Genomic DNA, 14,715 nt, shown 5'->3' with positions numbered 1-14,715 from the left:
AAACATGGGTTGCACCAAATTTGTACGCCCACCCGAGCCTGCTGAAGAAGGAGAAATATCTTTATTTCTTCTTGTTACTTGCTCCTTGCATGTGTGCTGCATTTTGCAGGTATCCCTTCCCGCACAAAAACGATGCTGACCACAACGGAGGCGCTCTTGCATCATAGTGCCAGGGTGCTTGCATTGGCATTAGGCAGCCAGAGGTGCGCCTGTGCTGCAAGAGAGCCACGCCATATCTTAGTAAGTATGGTGGTTTTCTGCTCTCTCCCTTTGACGCAACACAGCACAGCAACTTCCCCTGGTGTGTTCCACTGCTTCAAAGTTTAGTAAATCTGGAGCCCTACATTTTAGTAGAACACCCAAGCACTTACCAAAAAGGAAAAATCTACCAGTTGGCAGGATTATCAATTTTCAAAAGTGTGGGTGAAGGGGAGGATGTGGCTATTCCGAACTGGTACTGCGGGGCTGTTGTAAACAATGCCACCCTAGAACATCCTTCCTGGCAGAAACTATTGAGATAGCACCTTGTCGGGTACACATTGGCTTTGTTTTCAAATATATCTCTTTGAAAGCATGTACAACATAAACTGAAAAAGTAGCAAAAAGCAGGTGGATCTAGCCAGGGTTATGATTGGATGAATACTCGACTAGTGCATTTCTAGCCCTTCCCACAACACAAGAGTCAAATCTTCAGAAATTTCAAAACTCACAAGGCAGTATAATGGCAGAACCATGTTTGCGAGAAAGTTGATGTAGGGAGCGTAAACTTAGCAATAGTGTAATGATGTAAATGTGCATGCTGGGTATGTATCTGGATGGTGGCCCAGATACTCATTGCATTGTAAGAGATGACTTCATTTCTGCTCTGCCTATTTTTGGTTTCAAGGTCAGTGATGCTGCATCTGGGTTTGCATCGTTAGTGTACAGATATCTTGGTCAAATGAAAGTTGTCTGTAACTGCTTTGTTGGTGATGAACAGACCTTCAAAGTGATCCTGCTGGGCAGTGTGATGTATCTGCAAGTTCTCAGGCCCCTTAGTTGTGCAATTGTTTGGAGGATGCACTTCTGTTGTGCCATGGGGGTATGTGGGGTGTCGGTGAGCATGCCATTGCCATCATCCAATCAGGACATGACAGGTGCTTGAACAGTAATTTCGAATTTGGGTACCAGGAAGTTTGCTAAGTTGCCTACAGGATGCTGTCTTGGACTAAGCAAGGTCTGACTTGAAGCTGGGGTTACCTTCAAAGTGGAATCTGAGAGATTTGGCATTGTTGATGATTTGATGGGTAAAGACATCAATGTTCACTGGTATATGCCATTCATGTACTTCTTTGTTCCAGGTAAGGATCAGGGTGAACTTCAGGGCGGGGGGCACTTTCAAATATCTCTTCAGCATTTAGCCTTGTATGGAGATGTTGTCTAGATGACACTAAGGGGCTGATTAAGACCTTGGCGGATGGGATACTCCATCACAAACGTGACCGATATCCCGTATGCCATATTACAAGTTCCATTATATCCTACAGAACTTGTAAAATGACAGGTAGGATATCCGTCACTTTTGTGACAGAGTATCCCATCCGCCAAGGTCATAATCAGGGCCCAAGGCTTGAAGAGCAATGAAGAGCAAGAATACAATCATGATGTTGTGTAAACAACATCCAGACATCAATAAAGATATTATCTATCTATATCCCCACATGAATCATTATGTTGTCCAAATTAGATTTGTGATTAAATGTTGATGTTGCCTAAACAGCATCCAGGCTTTAATGCTGAGGTTGTCTAAAAGATACATAGGCTTCAATGTCAGTGTTGTCTAAAAGGCATACATGCTTGAATGGTGACACTGTCTTCATAGCGTACGGGCTTGAATGGTGATGTTGCCTCGAAGGAATCTAGGCCTAAGTGGTGAGATTATCTACTTGTTATCATATCCTCTGTGAAGAGACTACACTGGCTCTTGCGTTTTTCTACGTTTATATGATTTATCACAGCATGCTGGTAAAGTTTGAGCATATACCTGGATACCTGTTTGAGTGCTGTAGAAATGTCAAGTGCAAACGTAAGGCGGTGAACAACCACAAAGCCATAACTTGATGTGTATTTACAAACACTGACAATGTCTTTCACATCTTTCATTGACCTTTTTAAATTACACCTTCCTAAGTAGGTTTAAGTGATGTCATGTGTATAGGAACGTGTGCTACACATCACAGTTTCATGGTTGTGTAGGGCATGTGGAAACATAGAGAAATCATTTCAGATCTATCCTAACCATACACCTCCAAAATTCTTGCTTGGTGGAAAATATGAGTTTGTAGGTTTAATGTTGATGGGCATACACCAGGGGCACTCAATATCAATTAGGTGTTTTACTAAATTTCTAAGAGGGGATTGGAAATAATTAATCGAATAGTATTTTGGTGGAATGTTCCTCTCCAACAGATAAGAGCAGAAGACCATGGTGCAGACAAAGAGAGCTAACAATTTGATTTCTGAAACAAGTGTTACCCTATGGTTCCCAAATACCACTCATGACAGTGACAGTCTGCATTACAATTTTTCAGAATACTATCAACTGTAAAATGAAGAACATGGTTCCCCGACTGCATTCCCTGACGCCACTAACTTTCGCATACTGTAGACCCTCGTAATCTGGCTCAAGAACACTTTCTTAGATGGCATGCATTCTTAAAACCCTTTCCCAGAAAGTTGAGTTCTGACTAAAAACAGACATAGCTGGGATGTGTGCAATATCTTTTCATTTTGTTTGAAGTTCTCCTTTTAAAAGATTTGTTGTAGTCAGAAATGTACAATATTTTGAGTGGTGAATTACAAGAATTCTCAGCCACCCAAGAAATACCTATAACAGTTAGGCTTTGCTCCATATCCTGCAGCGATAGTGACATTCCTGTAGTATATGTGGTGGGAAGATAATCGTTTCAACACATAGAGTTTCTTATAAAAAAGTATTTAACGGGGTCTTTACCATGGTATAAACCATCAGTGACGCAGATGTCCTAAGGTACAGAAGATTTATTTACCTAAACAGTGATGCATGGGAATTGTTCACAATTCACAATTAATGGTTGTTCAGTGAAACCTGGTTCTCACCTCCAGCTTACCATGTTATCCCAAAAAGTCATGACGTTCAAATGTCCATAGGGAACCAAATAAAAATGATGGATGGATAAAACCATCAATGAGAACGTAAGCAAAGAAATTATCAGTTCTGTCTTGTATTCCATACATAACCATGGGAGGCATCTCATTTTTGTTGAACCAGTCAGTAGATGTGTATTTTATTCATTATAACTTTTAGGTAGTTTGGAATTAGTTACTCCTTGATCTTGTGATTGCTGGAAGCAAGGCATCTGTGCCCCAGGGATATAATCCAAAACAGTGCAAAACTTCTCTGCATTGTTGAACAAGCTTGGGAGGAAGTTTGGTGGGCTGAGGCATTCACTGCTAAAAATGTGTATGGTCTGAAGGACACAGGAATGAACTGCAGCACGGTCAACTTAGCCTTACATCCTAATGAGCTAAATAGGTTAGATATCCTTTCAGTGTGTAATAGAAACCCTTGTCATCTGTAATGCTATAAAACCATGAAAGGAGGATTTTTGTTTAAATAAAAACATTTTATTTTTATGACTTTGGCTAGCAACCCACATTTGAATTGCCGCTGCCTTCATAGTATGATAAAATTCTGGGTTTTGTTTGCAATCTTTGATGCTGCAACATGGACATTCTCAAGAGGAAATTTCCAAACCCATAGCTTCTGCTTGTGTCTTGAATTGTGGGTTAATCCACCATGAGTACACTGCAAAGTTAAGGGATTTCTCGCCTTCTGAATCTTGGCATAACCAGATGATGGAGTCAACCCGCTGGCTCCTAATGGTTATGCTATTTGGCAGCTGTAGGGTCGTACCATGTTCTAGTGCAGGACCTGTTGAGTGTTGGCTGCAGTGGAGGGCCTTATGTTTAATGGTCATGCGGACTCCAAGTCAAATAATTCAACACTGTAGATCTTATTTACATTTTAATTGTAAAACCAACTTGCTACTAGCAACTGATCGGCTTCACCGAGCTGATGTATCTGCATTTGGTCTTGCTTTGGTTTAGTAATAACAAGTTATAGCTGGGCAGTGTGCACAAAGAATAAAAAATCAGAAGAAAACAATTTGATTAAAATCTGATATTGTAAACCTTAATGTATATCATATAGTCAAAGTTAGTTTACTGAAATTCTCTTTGGAAGAAACCGAGTCACGGACAAATGTGTGCAACAAATTCTAATTCTTCAAAATGACTTAGAACTTTTAAAATTTAATAAAAACAGCTATTCTAAAATAACAATTCAAGGAAACAGATCATTTTCTCCACTTGTTAAATTTTAAAAGGGATGTACACAAATTAGGTTTAGGAGGGTTGAACTTTGAGATGTCACTGTGTATGGCAGGATATTCCTTCTCCTCATACTTTTAGACAGTGGTCATCAGAATGAGATACTAAAGGCATCCCTAATAATGTCAGTTCGTTGGAAATTGTACTTTACTCTATTTTGTAAGTTGGTGCTTCCAAAAAATGTACTTATATAACTTGAATATGTTCATGTTTTTTTTTGTTTTCAACTTTCCATTTAATTCTATCATGATTTTAACAGTGTAGACACATTTAATCAGCCAAAATGTTTTTCATGAGTTTTGAAAGAAATATGTGAAACATTAGCTGGTCTGGTTTGCTGACTTATGGTAGCCTTTTTCTTTTTTTAAATTTTATAGAGCACACGAATGCCCGACAGCGTCTTAGCGCTAGGGCATCTTCAGTCTGAGGACTCAAGACCATAAATACTGCAATGGTATTTTAAGTGATAGTTGATAAGAAGGCAAAATTGAAATCATCTGGAGCCACCTACCAAGTCCTGGGAAGGTTTAGTTGGAGCCCAGCTGTGCAGAGCGCTCCCACCTGAACTGGAAACCCATGCTGTACAAGGGTTTCCAGCTCAACACATGATAGTGGTTCTTCACCGGTTCTGTGTGTGATGAGTGAAGAAACTGGTCACACGGTGGCATCTTGCGAGTTGGCAGGCCTGCTGAAGTCATCTGTGAGGTCTACCATGAAGCAGTAGAGGAGCCCAAGTGGAGCACACCCCTGCATGGCACAAGAAAACACACACACACACGCACATGCACAAACACACTCTGAAGTCATTGGTGAGCCCTTACCGGGAAGGAGTAGAGGAACACTCCTAACAAGAGAACCAGCAGGAAGACGATGAGGAATATGAGGATGGCCCACTTGAACCGTCGCCACAAAATATATTTCATGGATTTAAATGGGGAGGTGAACCACAGGAAGGATGTTTCTGGACGCCTGTAATGAAACACAACACATGAATCATAAGTAACTCAGATATGCAGCAACTGTCTCTAGGTGAGAAGAAAACACTTAAGGCCTCATTTACAAGCCCTTTGCACCACTACTGCATCCTTTTCTTTTACGCAGTGGTGGCGCTAGCAGTGCAGTACACTGCTCCATATGTACAAACTGACGCATTGGGCCCAACGCGTCAGTTTGTAAAGCCCTGCGTTACATTTTACCTACACCAGGTATAATGTATGCAGGGTTAGGCGTTCCCTTGGAAAAAAACATGTAGAACTGACGCAGTGAAATGTACAACTTTTCACTGCGTCATTCTACGACTTCACTGTGGTCAAAATTGTAATGCCTGCTCAGAGCATGCATACAATCGACACAGGACTTTTTTTTCCTATGGGACTCTCCTCGCATTCCTGGAGTTGCGTCAGTTTAACAATGCAACTCCATCAATACGTCAGTTCAGCAGCAACAGAAAATGTCCAACATGGAGGTCTGTATTGTAAATACAACGCATCCATGGCGTTGTTAGGCGATGTGTAGCGGCGCAAGAAATCTGACACATCGATGACGATACATCAGATTCTTGAAAATCAGGTCCTGAGTATTTGAGGCCACTCAAGTAAGTCACTTAAGAGGAACTTAAGAATCTATGCAGGGTTCTGTGGATTGCAAATATATTCACTGCTACTGCCTCTTCTAATGGTAGGCCACTGATTCAAAAGTGTGGTGGTTTGAACTGTGACAGGTGTGTGATATAGTGCTACAAATGTGGTTGGTGGTCCAGCAAACAGCAGGCCAAATATGACCAACCAAGAAATGTGTCTATCTGGGGAGGGAGGGAGATACCTCAGAATCGGAGACTGAGGGAGTGTGGCAGCACCCTCTCTGCCTCTAGTTAAGACCTGTGCATATTCCTGCACTGAGTCCCAAGACACCAATTGTTTTCAGTGATGTTCATGGGATCCTGTAGCTTTACCACTTTTGCTGTAGGTACCCACATGCTGAAATACTGAGTAGGGACCCTTGAACTGGGCAAGCATGCATTGTTTGACCCCTCACCCCAAGGTATGACTTAAGAGTCATGTCTTCATAGACTCCACTGACGGAGCTTATTCATTCACAGATACAGCAACAACTCTGATGCGTCACCTGGTGTAACCCCGTGTTTAGACCTCTTTGCAGAAGAGTTTGGTATTTGCTGAATCCAGAGTTTGTGGGCATAAAGAATTATAATATTTTGACTCAGGAGAAGATTGAATCCAAATTGGAAGGAGACATCAATACCAGAGATATAATGAGCTCCGGGCTCTATTTTTTAACTGGTCATTGCCTACTGTTAATGAGCCAGTACAGTGCATCCGATGTCCTTAGGTAGGACCATAAACCAAAGATACACTATTTAGTCCACAACAGTTTTTCATTCAGTCCCTAAAATGACAGCTCACTATGGATTACTCCCCTTCTGCTGTAGCCAAAAACACTGGATAAGAACTAGGAATGACGACATGTCAGGATGGGCATGCGTGGTGCTGGTGATGCTTGTATGATTAACACATTTAATGACTGCAGTTTAAAAACTCACCACTAGGCGGTGACAGTCTCCACACCCAGAACATGAATAAGTGACAGACTTAAGGCTTAGGACATCATTTTAACTTTGAGTGGTCTGAATACTTGTCGAGTTGGCAGAGGCTCTGGCCTCTGACCCTCAACAGAGCACAGCCCACAATATTAATAGGTCCCCGGCTGCCTTAAGTACATCCGCAGAGGCAGCATATGCATATAAGTTAGAGTTGAATGCCACGTGGGCCACAATGCTAAATGGTACTGCTGTTTGGTACAATGTAGAAATGCACCAATTAAATTTTTCTATTTGCCTCACAACGTGTTCCTGAACAGGAACTGTTGCTACTGGTAGCTCCACCCGAAACAGTGCAAGACTAATACCACTGCAACTAGTTGGGCTGCCAGGCCTAAGGTGTCTGATGGGGGTGCCAGCCGAGATCCTGCTGCCTGAAATCTTGTGCTTCCCCCGCTTCATAATGCAGAAGGGGAACCCCAAGAATGGTAGAGCAGGAGCTTTCTCCTATTAACACCTCTGCTCCTGCTTAACCAAATGTTTAATGAAGCCCTATCTTACTATGTAATGTAGTCCTGCAATAACAACAAATCACAAAGGAGAACTTGAACCAAAAAACTATTCATACACTTTGCTACTAAAAGAGAAAAAAACATGTCCACTTTTTGACAGCTATCACCTTACATTTTAGAGGTCAGTGAAGTGCCATTGTAAATGTTTTTACAGATAAAATGTACTTAGGTGTACTAACCATGGTGTTATGGATTGTTAACATTATTCTCAATTTGTAAAACAGGAGAGTATACATATTGTATTCAAAAATTAAGATATAAAATAAATCAAAATGTCTTACTTTGGATCTTCTAGTCTAGGATTCATATTTGGTTCATCGCGACCCAATCCTGCAGGCTTCTCCTCACTCTCCTGATCGGAGACAATTTCTAATGTCATCTCAAGTTTTCCCTAAAGAAAAAAACATGCCAGTGACAGCACATTAGAGATATGCACTACCAACCAAATGCATGCATTAGCTATTCATTCAGGGTATCCTTGACACATGTTTAATGAGTACAATCTTGCAAATGTGTTTTGTTGGAATTTATAAATCATGGCCCACAATGCACCTTCCACCGACTCGATCTACAAATTATGATGCAATACGTCACCTACTAAAAACAAATTAATCACAAGGGACCACCAGGTATCCCTAGTAAGCTGAGCAACTTAAAGGAAAAAATAGAATAGTTTATTTGGGGAAAATTGGAACCCCAATTAGAAATTGCATTTACAATCATTGTAGTCCTGGTCTAATTCAAGCATTAATATATATACCTATGAAGTTCAATAAAAGAATTGAAAAATGACAAATGTTTACAGAGTGAGATGCTATTTCTATATTTGCTAATCAGAGGACTATCAAGTTATCACGAATGATTAAAAGGATTAAAAAGATTTTCTTTATTAATTCAGTCAGTAGTACTACAATATAATATATAAAGTAACGAAACACGTCCCACTTGGCCTTAAGCCCAGTACTCTACACATGGTACAAGTCAAGACTTACCGCTAGGATCTTCTTCTCATCCTTCTGTCCAACACACGGCCACCAACCTTTCACAGTTTTTTGCTCAAAAAGGGACACAAATTTTTCTGAGGGCAATGTATTATCCAAGAGCTCCAAAGAACACCTCTCTGCTGTTTTAGCCGGCTTAGGCATCCGATTTAGGTCCATCTGAACTGAGCCTGAGGGAAGAAAATGCCGTGTTATTGGCACTGTCCGTTCCACTATCATACGCTCCACAGCTCTGAAAGGCCGAGAAGGATTTCTGGTCTACACTCTTTACAGTGCAACGCTATCATCTCCTTCAGACTTAACAGGTTAATTAGACCTAACTTTTGGACAGTGGGGGCTCTTCCTCTAGAAGTCCCGCAAAGACTAATTTGCCATATTTACAGATCCCCACTGAGTTGGAAAGTATTTTCAGCTAAAGTGCTTCTGCCAACATGGCAGGAGCACTTTCACTGGTAATGCTCAATGCCACCGGCCAACCATGGCATAGCAGTAGAACAGACTAGCCAGCTTGTGATGCGTGGAACGTTTCTACCAGCACATCGGAGATATTGTTGGACGAGGGCTACTGATTTCATTTGGCCAGCAATTGCTTTGCAGCCAGCCTGCTGCTCACAGGTTTGTGACTGGCTGAGCCAACTGGTGCTCTGTTTTAAATAATGCAGCGGAACCAAGATGAGGTTGTGGGGCACTTCCCAGTTTTTAGCAGATAGGCCACAACTATCCACCTCTAATTGGCCTGCTTAGTTTGTTGTCAAGCTTGGGGTATTTGGAAAATGGAGAGATGAATTTGTATGTATGATTATGGTGTTCAATGCAGAGAACATTCCAGAAATGGAACCTCCTGTAGATTTAGCACACCCTACAACTCTAAAACAGGCTCTACCATGATACATTGATTAATTACGGATCAATCAATCAAGCACTTGTAAATTGTGGCTTATCACCCATGGGGTCTCAAGGCGCTGTTAGGGATTACAAAACAACTTCATAAAAAGTAACAGTTACCGAGAACTGCCCTTAAGTACCTTCTCAAGGTATTGGGTTATAGGGATATAAAGACAATACGCGATTTCCTGATTACAAACCCAGCTCACGGCCTCTAGACCGGATGCCGGTTTCACCCTAGAGTCTCCTCCTTCAGGCAAGGAAGCATATTACACAGTTAATTTCCTATTTTTGGTTGAAAATTGTATAGGCCGAATTGTGAAGACAGGTTTCAAAAGCAAACCTACAATAATACTGTAGGAAACACGGAGTATAAGAAACAAGACACACCCGCCACGTTACCTTTTTATTACTGTTTTTAATATAAAAAAGCAAGGGGGTAAGGTACAGGAATGAATATTCTATACTACATTGTTTTAGAATGCTGAGTAACACTTTAAACTCTGTTGAAAGGTGAGGCAACAGGTTACATCTGAGAAATAAAAACAAAATAAAATCAGTGTTGGGTGAACGACTATGAAGTTTTGAAGAGCAGCAGTTCCAGCCCCAACCTCTCGAAATTCCCCCCTCAAATGTTCATAAACCACCACTAATCCCCAAAAACTACAAGAAGAGGTCAAGTGCATTAACAGATTTAAAGACAATCTAATCTGCCCATCACACAAGGAACCATCTATTAAACAGGATGTAACTGCTAATTCATGTGTGCTTTAAGAACAAAAACACAAGATGACTTCATGACAATTAGTTCAATCAGTGGTCTCAGATACAAAACCCAAAGTAGACCAGATCCCCGAGGGGAGCCTTGTAAGATTGACTTAAATAGTTTATCTGTACTTTACTATTAGCAAATGAAATAATTCTGGTCTATCTTATACTCCTGGGTGCCTGCACACTCTCCCATACCCCCATGAATAATAGAACTGAAATAGCAAACAGACATCTTGATAAAGCAGAAATGTGAAGGAGCGCACAACCAGCAAAGCGAAGAAAGGGCAGATTATCCAGAAACTCCTGTAAGTGGGGGGTCTTAAAATAATTCACACTACATTAAAGTCTTTGAAGCCTTCCCAGCATGTTATTCACGATAAATGTTTATAAAGTACTAATGGTGGGATTGGGGATTATTAGGTAAGTGATGGAACAAGGAGAGTGGTCCCTTGGCAAGGCCAGGGCCACACACAGTGGAGGGAGAGTCCTTGAACTTGTGACCTCTTGCCAGGCAAACACTAACTTTAAAATATTCCTCAGGCCAGTGACTTTGGGCCCAATTCACAGAAAAAAGTAGTAAATCTGCTCCCCTACAAGCAGGTGCAGATTTGGAGGAATACTATTGGCAATGTCACGTGACACATTTCATGGGCATTTATTTCACTAATGCAGAATTTTACATAGTGCACACAGAAGAAACACAGCCTGTGTGCACATCTTTTTTTTTCTCCAGGGGGAAAACATTTTACTCAGTGTATAAAGCCCATCACCTGCACCCTAACCAAGCTGGGGAAGATCCGTTTCCCCTACCAAGCGGAGTGAATTCGTCCCATTGCTTGAGTTAAACGCTGACTGTTTTCCTATTGGCTAGGAGCCGGATATAAGTTTGTGAATTTTCACAAACTCATACGTTTGTGGGTTTTCACAAACCACGCTTTGGTCTGCTTCTTCCTCAATCCTTGCATGAGGTTTTCTACTACAGACATCCAAACAATTGTAAAACCATTTCCGTCTCAGAAAGCCTGACTGGTTTAACAATGGAGTCGTTTTCAGTTGTAAACATACATTTGTGGCTGAACTGGCTTTGCGAACTTTACCCTATTTTTTTTTTAAAAGACTGGCACAATTTCAATTTACTGTTAGAGCACGATTATGATTTAGGAACAGAGGTACAAAATAACTATTTTGTTCCTAACGTTTTACTTAAGGGGCAAAGTCTGCTACTTAACTAGGTGTCTAAGGTGGCCAACTTGGCACAACACTTCCACCTGTGAATTTCCAAGCAAAAAACATTTCTTATGGAACATTTTTCTGAAAACAAAGATTTAATAAATAAAATGTGTGTATCGAAAAATAGGATTTGCTCCATATATTTCCCCCAGCACCTACACTTTGGATATCTTCAACTCTGAAACATCAGCAAAGTTAAAACAAAAGTTGGTAAGGGGTAGCATCACAAATAACATTTTGTTTGCTAGCTATGAAATACACATATCTATTTCTGTAACAATCTAATTCATCTGCCTGTCTTGGGTGGGGGAGGGAGCGAAGAAGTTTTTTTAAAAGTGTTTCTTGGGGGGAACAAAGAACAAAAAACAAAAAATACAAATGATGTGGTTTGCAGATTTCTACTTGCCCACCACTGGACTCCCAAGGGTGGGAGTTGAGAGGTTTGAATCCTTTCGAGGTTGCTAGAGTGGGAACCACTGGGTCAGGTAGTAGGCTCAGCCAATATCATAGTGCTTTGAGACTTAGGTGATAAGGCGCTACATACTTCTGGTTATTTTTACTACAGATGAGTCCATATTTCTTTAGTTTTAAGTTTCTTATTTGGCGAGGTTGACTGGAAGACAATTTATTTACCTCACCCATAGTAACTTTGTAACGTTTTCTCGTTCACAGAAACTGATTCCTTACCAATCGCGGACCACTCGCCAAAAGCGCCAAGAGGCTGAAGATCTTCTTGTGAAGCATTATCGGTGGTGTAGCACGAGCTTCCTACCGCAAACTAAGAAAATGGGCCTCTATCCCCTGGGCCAGTAGGAAAAAACAGCCACAAATTGGGGTGTAGTTGGCCCTTCACAGTCATGGGCCCCGGGCCACTGCACCCGCTGCACTATCGATAGCCACGTCCCTGGGCATCACAAGCCAGGAGTGTGCTTGTTTATAGCTCCATGAAGGCTGCTAGAGGTATAAAACACCTACAGATGTAATACTAACGTGGGCTTCTTGCATTTGGTGAAAACAAAATATTGGGAATCAAAATAAAGAGAGATACTTAGCAACTGCGTGGACATGACACATGCAAAAATGGGAAAACAAAGGGCCTCATTTACTACAAACTGGTGCATCGCTCACCATGGGCCAGTTTGCTTGCACTGCCCTGTGCCCCCATAACAACACCATGGTAACCCTGTATTTACAATAGCACAGCTGAGCATTTCTGACGCAGTTGTGGCGCTTTGCCGGACTAGTGTCAAAAATGTTGACGCTAGTCCAGGAAAGTGCGGGGAGGCCCATAGAACAATGCACAGCATCACTTTAACGCCTACCCTGAGCAGGCGTTAAAAAATTACGTCAGAATGATGCAGTGAAATCTTGCAGATTTCCCTGCGCCATTCCTAAGAGCCTCCTTGTGAGGGAACGCTTCCCTTGTATACATCATACCTGGTGCAGGTAAATGTGGTGCAAGGGTTTACAAACTGGTGCAATGGTGCCATGGAGGCAGTTTGTAAATATAGCACAGGGTGGGGGACAGTTCTGCGCTGCCGTAGCGGCAGAAAAAATGACGCTACGGCGGCGCAAGGGGCCTGTAAATGAGCCCTAAAGTTTACAAGAGTTCTAGATGAACAAGACAACCTCTATTAATCGATAAAGTGACAGCGAGAAGCTAAAAGGGTTGGACGTTTTCCTGACAAAGAAAAGTTTTGAAACCTGCAAGAGACAAGCAGCAAAGCTACTGAATCAGAATTAGTGTTCTACTGTTCAGAGGAAGCCAATGTTACCCAAAATGGGTCCCTAAGCCAGTAACTAAAAGACAGCCTTTCGGAGAAGCACTGTCCAGCTACACATTTAATAGACCATGGGCTCCAGCTACCAGCACTCTCAGGCAATAGAGTAATGTGTGATACATTACTGGAGGTGGGAGAAGTTCAAGACAATTGATGAAGTGAAATTTATTGTTTTACAAAGACTTAAACAGGTGCCTCTGGATAGTACTATTCAGAAGGTCTGCCTTAAAATCCAAATACAGAAGACATTATGTCAGAACGTGAAAAGTACAAACGTGATGGATGAGGGGTGTAATGAATGTGGTGTATCTCAACTGTAATATATGGGATAATGTACCCACCGCTGAACCTTGTAATGATTCTGCAAGTGACTGAGTTGTCCCATGCAGATACACAGGCATGAGGCCAAAGGGCTGACTGCTTCTAATGTGCCATTCGGGGTACATGTTCTCATGTAATACATGGCCACATCCAGAAATGTGGGAGGCAGCTGGGCCACCTTGAGTGTGGTCTCTTTCCTAAGAGATTGTTCGGGCAGAGTTAGTAGCCTTCCCATGGTCCAAAAGTGCAATCGTGGACCACAGTGGGGACTCCTCACTGCCTTTGTGGCTGCGGTGGTGGTGAGCGTGACCTACCCTAGTCCTAGCGTGCGGTGGTGCAGGTGGGTCATGGTGTGAGGCCTCTTCATGGACCCGTGGTGAGGCGAGGCAGCGGGGTAGCATGTCCAGCCTCTCTTTGGGCGCAGGGAAGCCTCTAGAGGATCAGAGGATGCAACACCCATGTGCACACCCTCACTTCGGACATATGGCTCCCCTCTTCGGGTGGGTAAGCCGGGCTCCCTTACTCCTCCAGGTGAGATCACAGAGGAGACAGAAAGGAACCATCACAAGGACAGTGTGAGAACGGACAGTACCGCCACATCACTACTTGCTTTCAGAATGTTATTCCACGCGTGTAGTGTCATCATTTTCTTGCTAGTTGTGCACATTGATGTCAGAATGTGACTGTAATAAGAAAATAATCTGACATACTTCCTGGGGAGGTTAAAATTCAATAATTTGCAGAGGTTTAGTAACACATTACATTGAACAATTTGAAGCAATAGAAAGTCCTTACCAGCATCACAGCACACACTAAAGATAAAGTTTACTGTTATGCATTGTGTGACCACACAGGATACACACATATTTGTGATCCACAGCATAGAAATATTAATACTGAATAATAAGGGGGTCCCTTGGAGGCCTCTTGGAGTCTATCCTCATGTGCATGTTTCTTTACGACTAACCCATAGGATAATTCATCACAGACATGTGCCTTACGTTTAATTCTAAATATCACGTTAAGGACAGATAATCTACTTTAAATTCAGGAATCATATGTTTACATGACTTCCTTGTTGGGCAGTTACCTTTAAGTTCATTGATATCCAAGCTCACAAGGGGTTATTGGGTTGTCCTTCTTTTTTTAAGTAGGACACTCCTGAGCAGTCTAAGGTAAAGAAGAATAGA

General features: G+C 41.8%; 1 protein-coding gene across 10 annotated transcripts in view; it reads right to left on the bottom strand.

The window, feature by feature from the left end:
- DYSF (dysferlin) overlaps positions 1 to 14,715 on the bottom strand; it is a 794,684-nt gene that overhangs the window by 9,072 nt on the left and 770,897 nt on the right. For all 10 annotated transcript variants that reach the window (XM_069205583.1, XM_069205587.1, XM_069205579.1 and 7 more), the window contains 3 exons: positions 8,529 to 8,707; positions 7,818 to 7,927; positions 5,232 to 5,379 (listed from right to left, as the gene is read on the bottom strand). In XM_069205583.1, the coding sequence (XP_069061684.1) occupies positions 5,232 to 5,379; positions 7,818 to 7,927; positions 8,529 to 8,707 (437 nt within the window). The remainder of the gene's footprint in view (positions 1 to 5,231; positions 5,380 to 7,817; positions 7,928 to 8,528; positions 8,708 to 14,715) is intronic.

This window comes from Pleurodeles waltl, chromosome 1_2, assembly GCF_031143425.1.
Source record: "Pleurodeles waltl isolate 20211129_DDA chromosome 1_2, aPleWal1.hap1.20221129, whole genome shotgun sequence".
Lineage (NCBI taxonomy): Eukaryota > Metazoa > Chordata > Amphibia > Caudata > Salamandridae > Pleurodeles > Pleurodeles waltl.
Note: the sequence above shows the minus strand (reverse complement) of the source record. Positions and strands in the feature narration are given on the sequence as shown.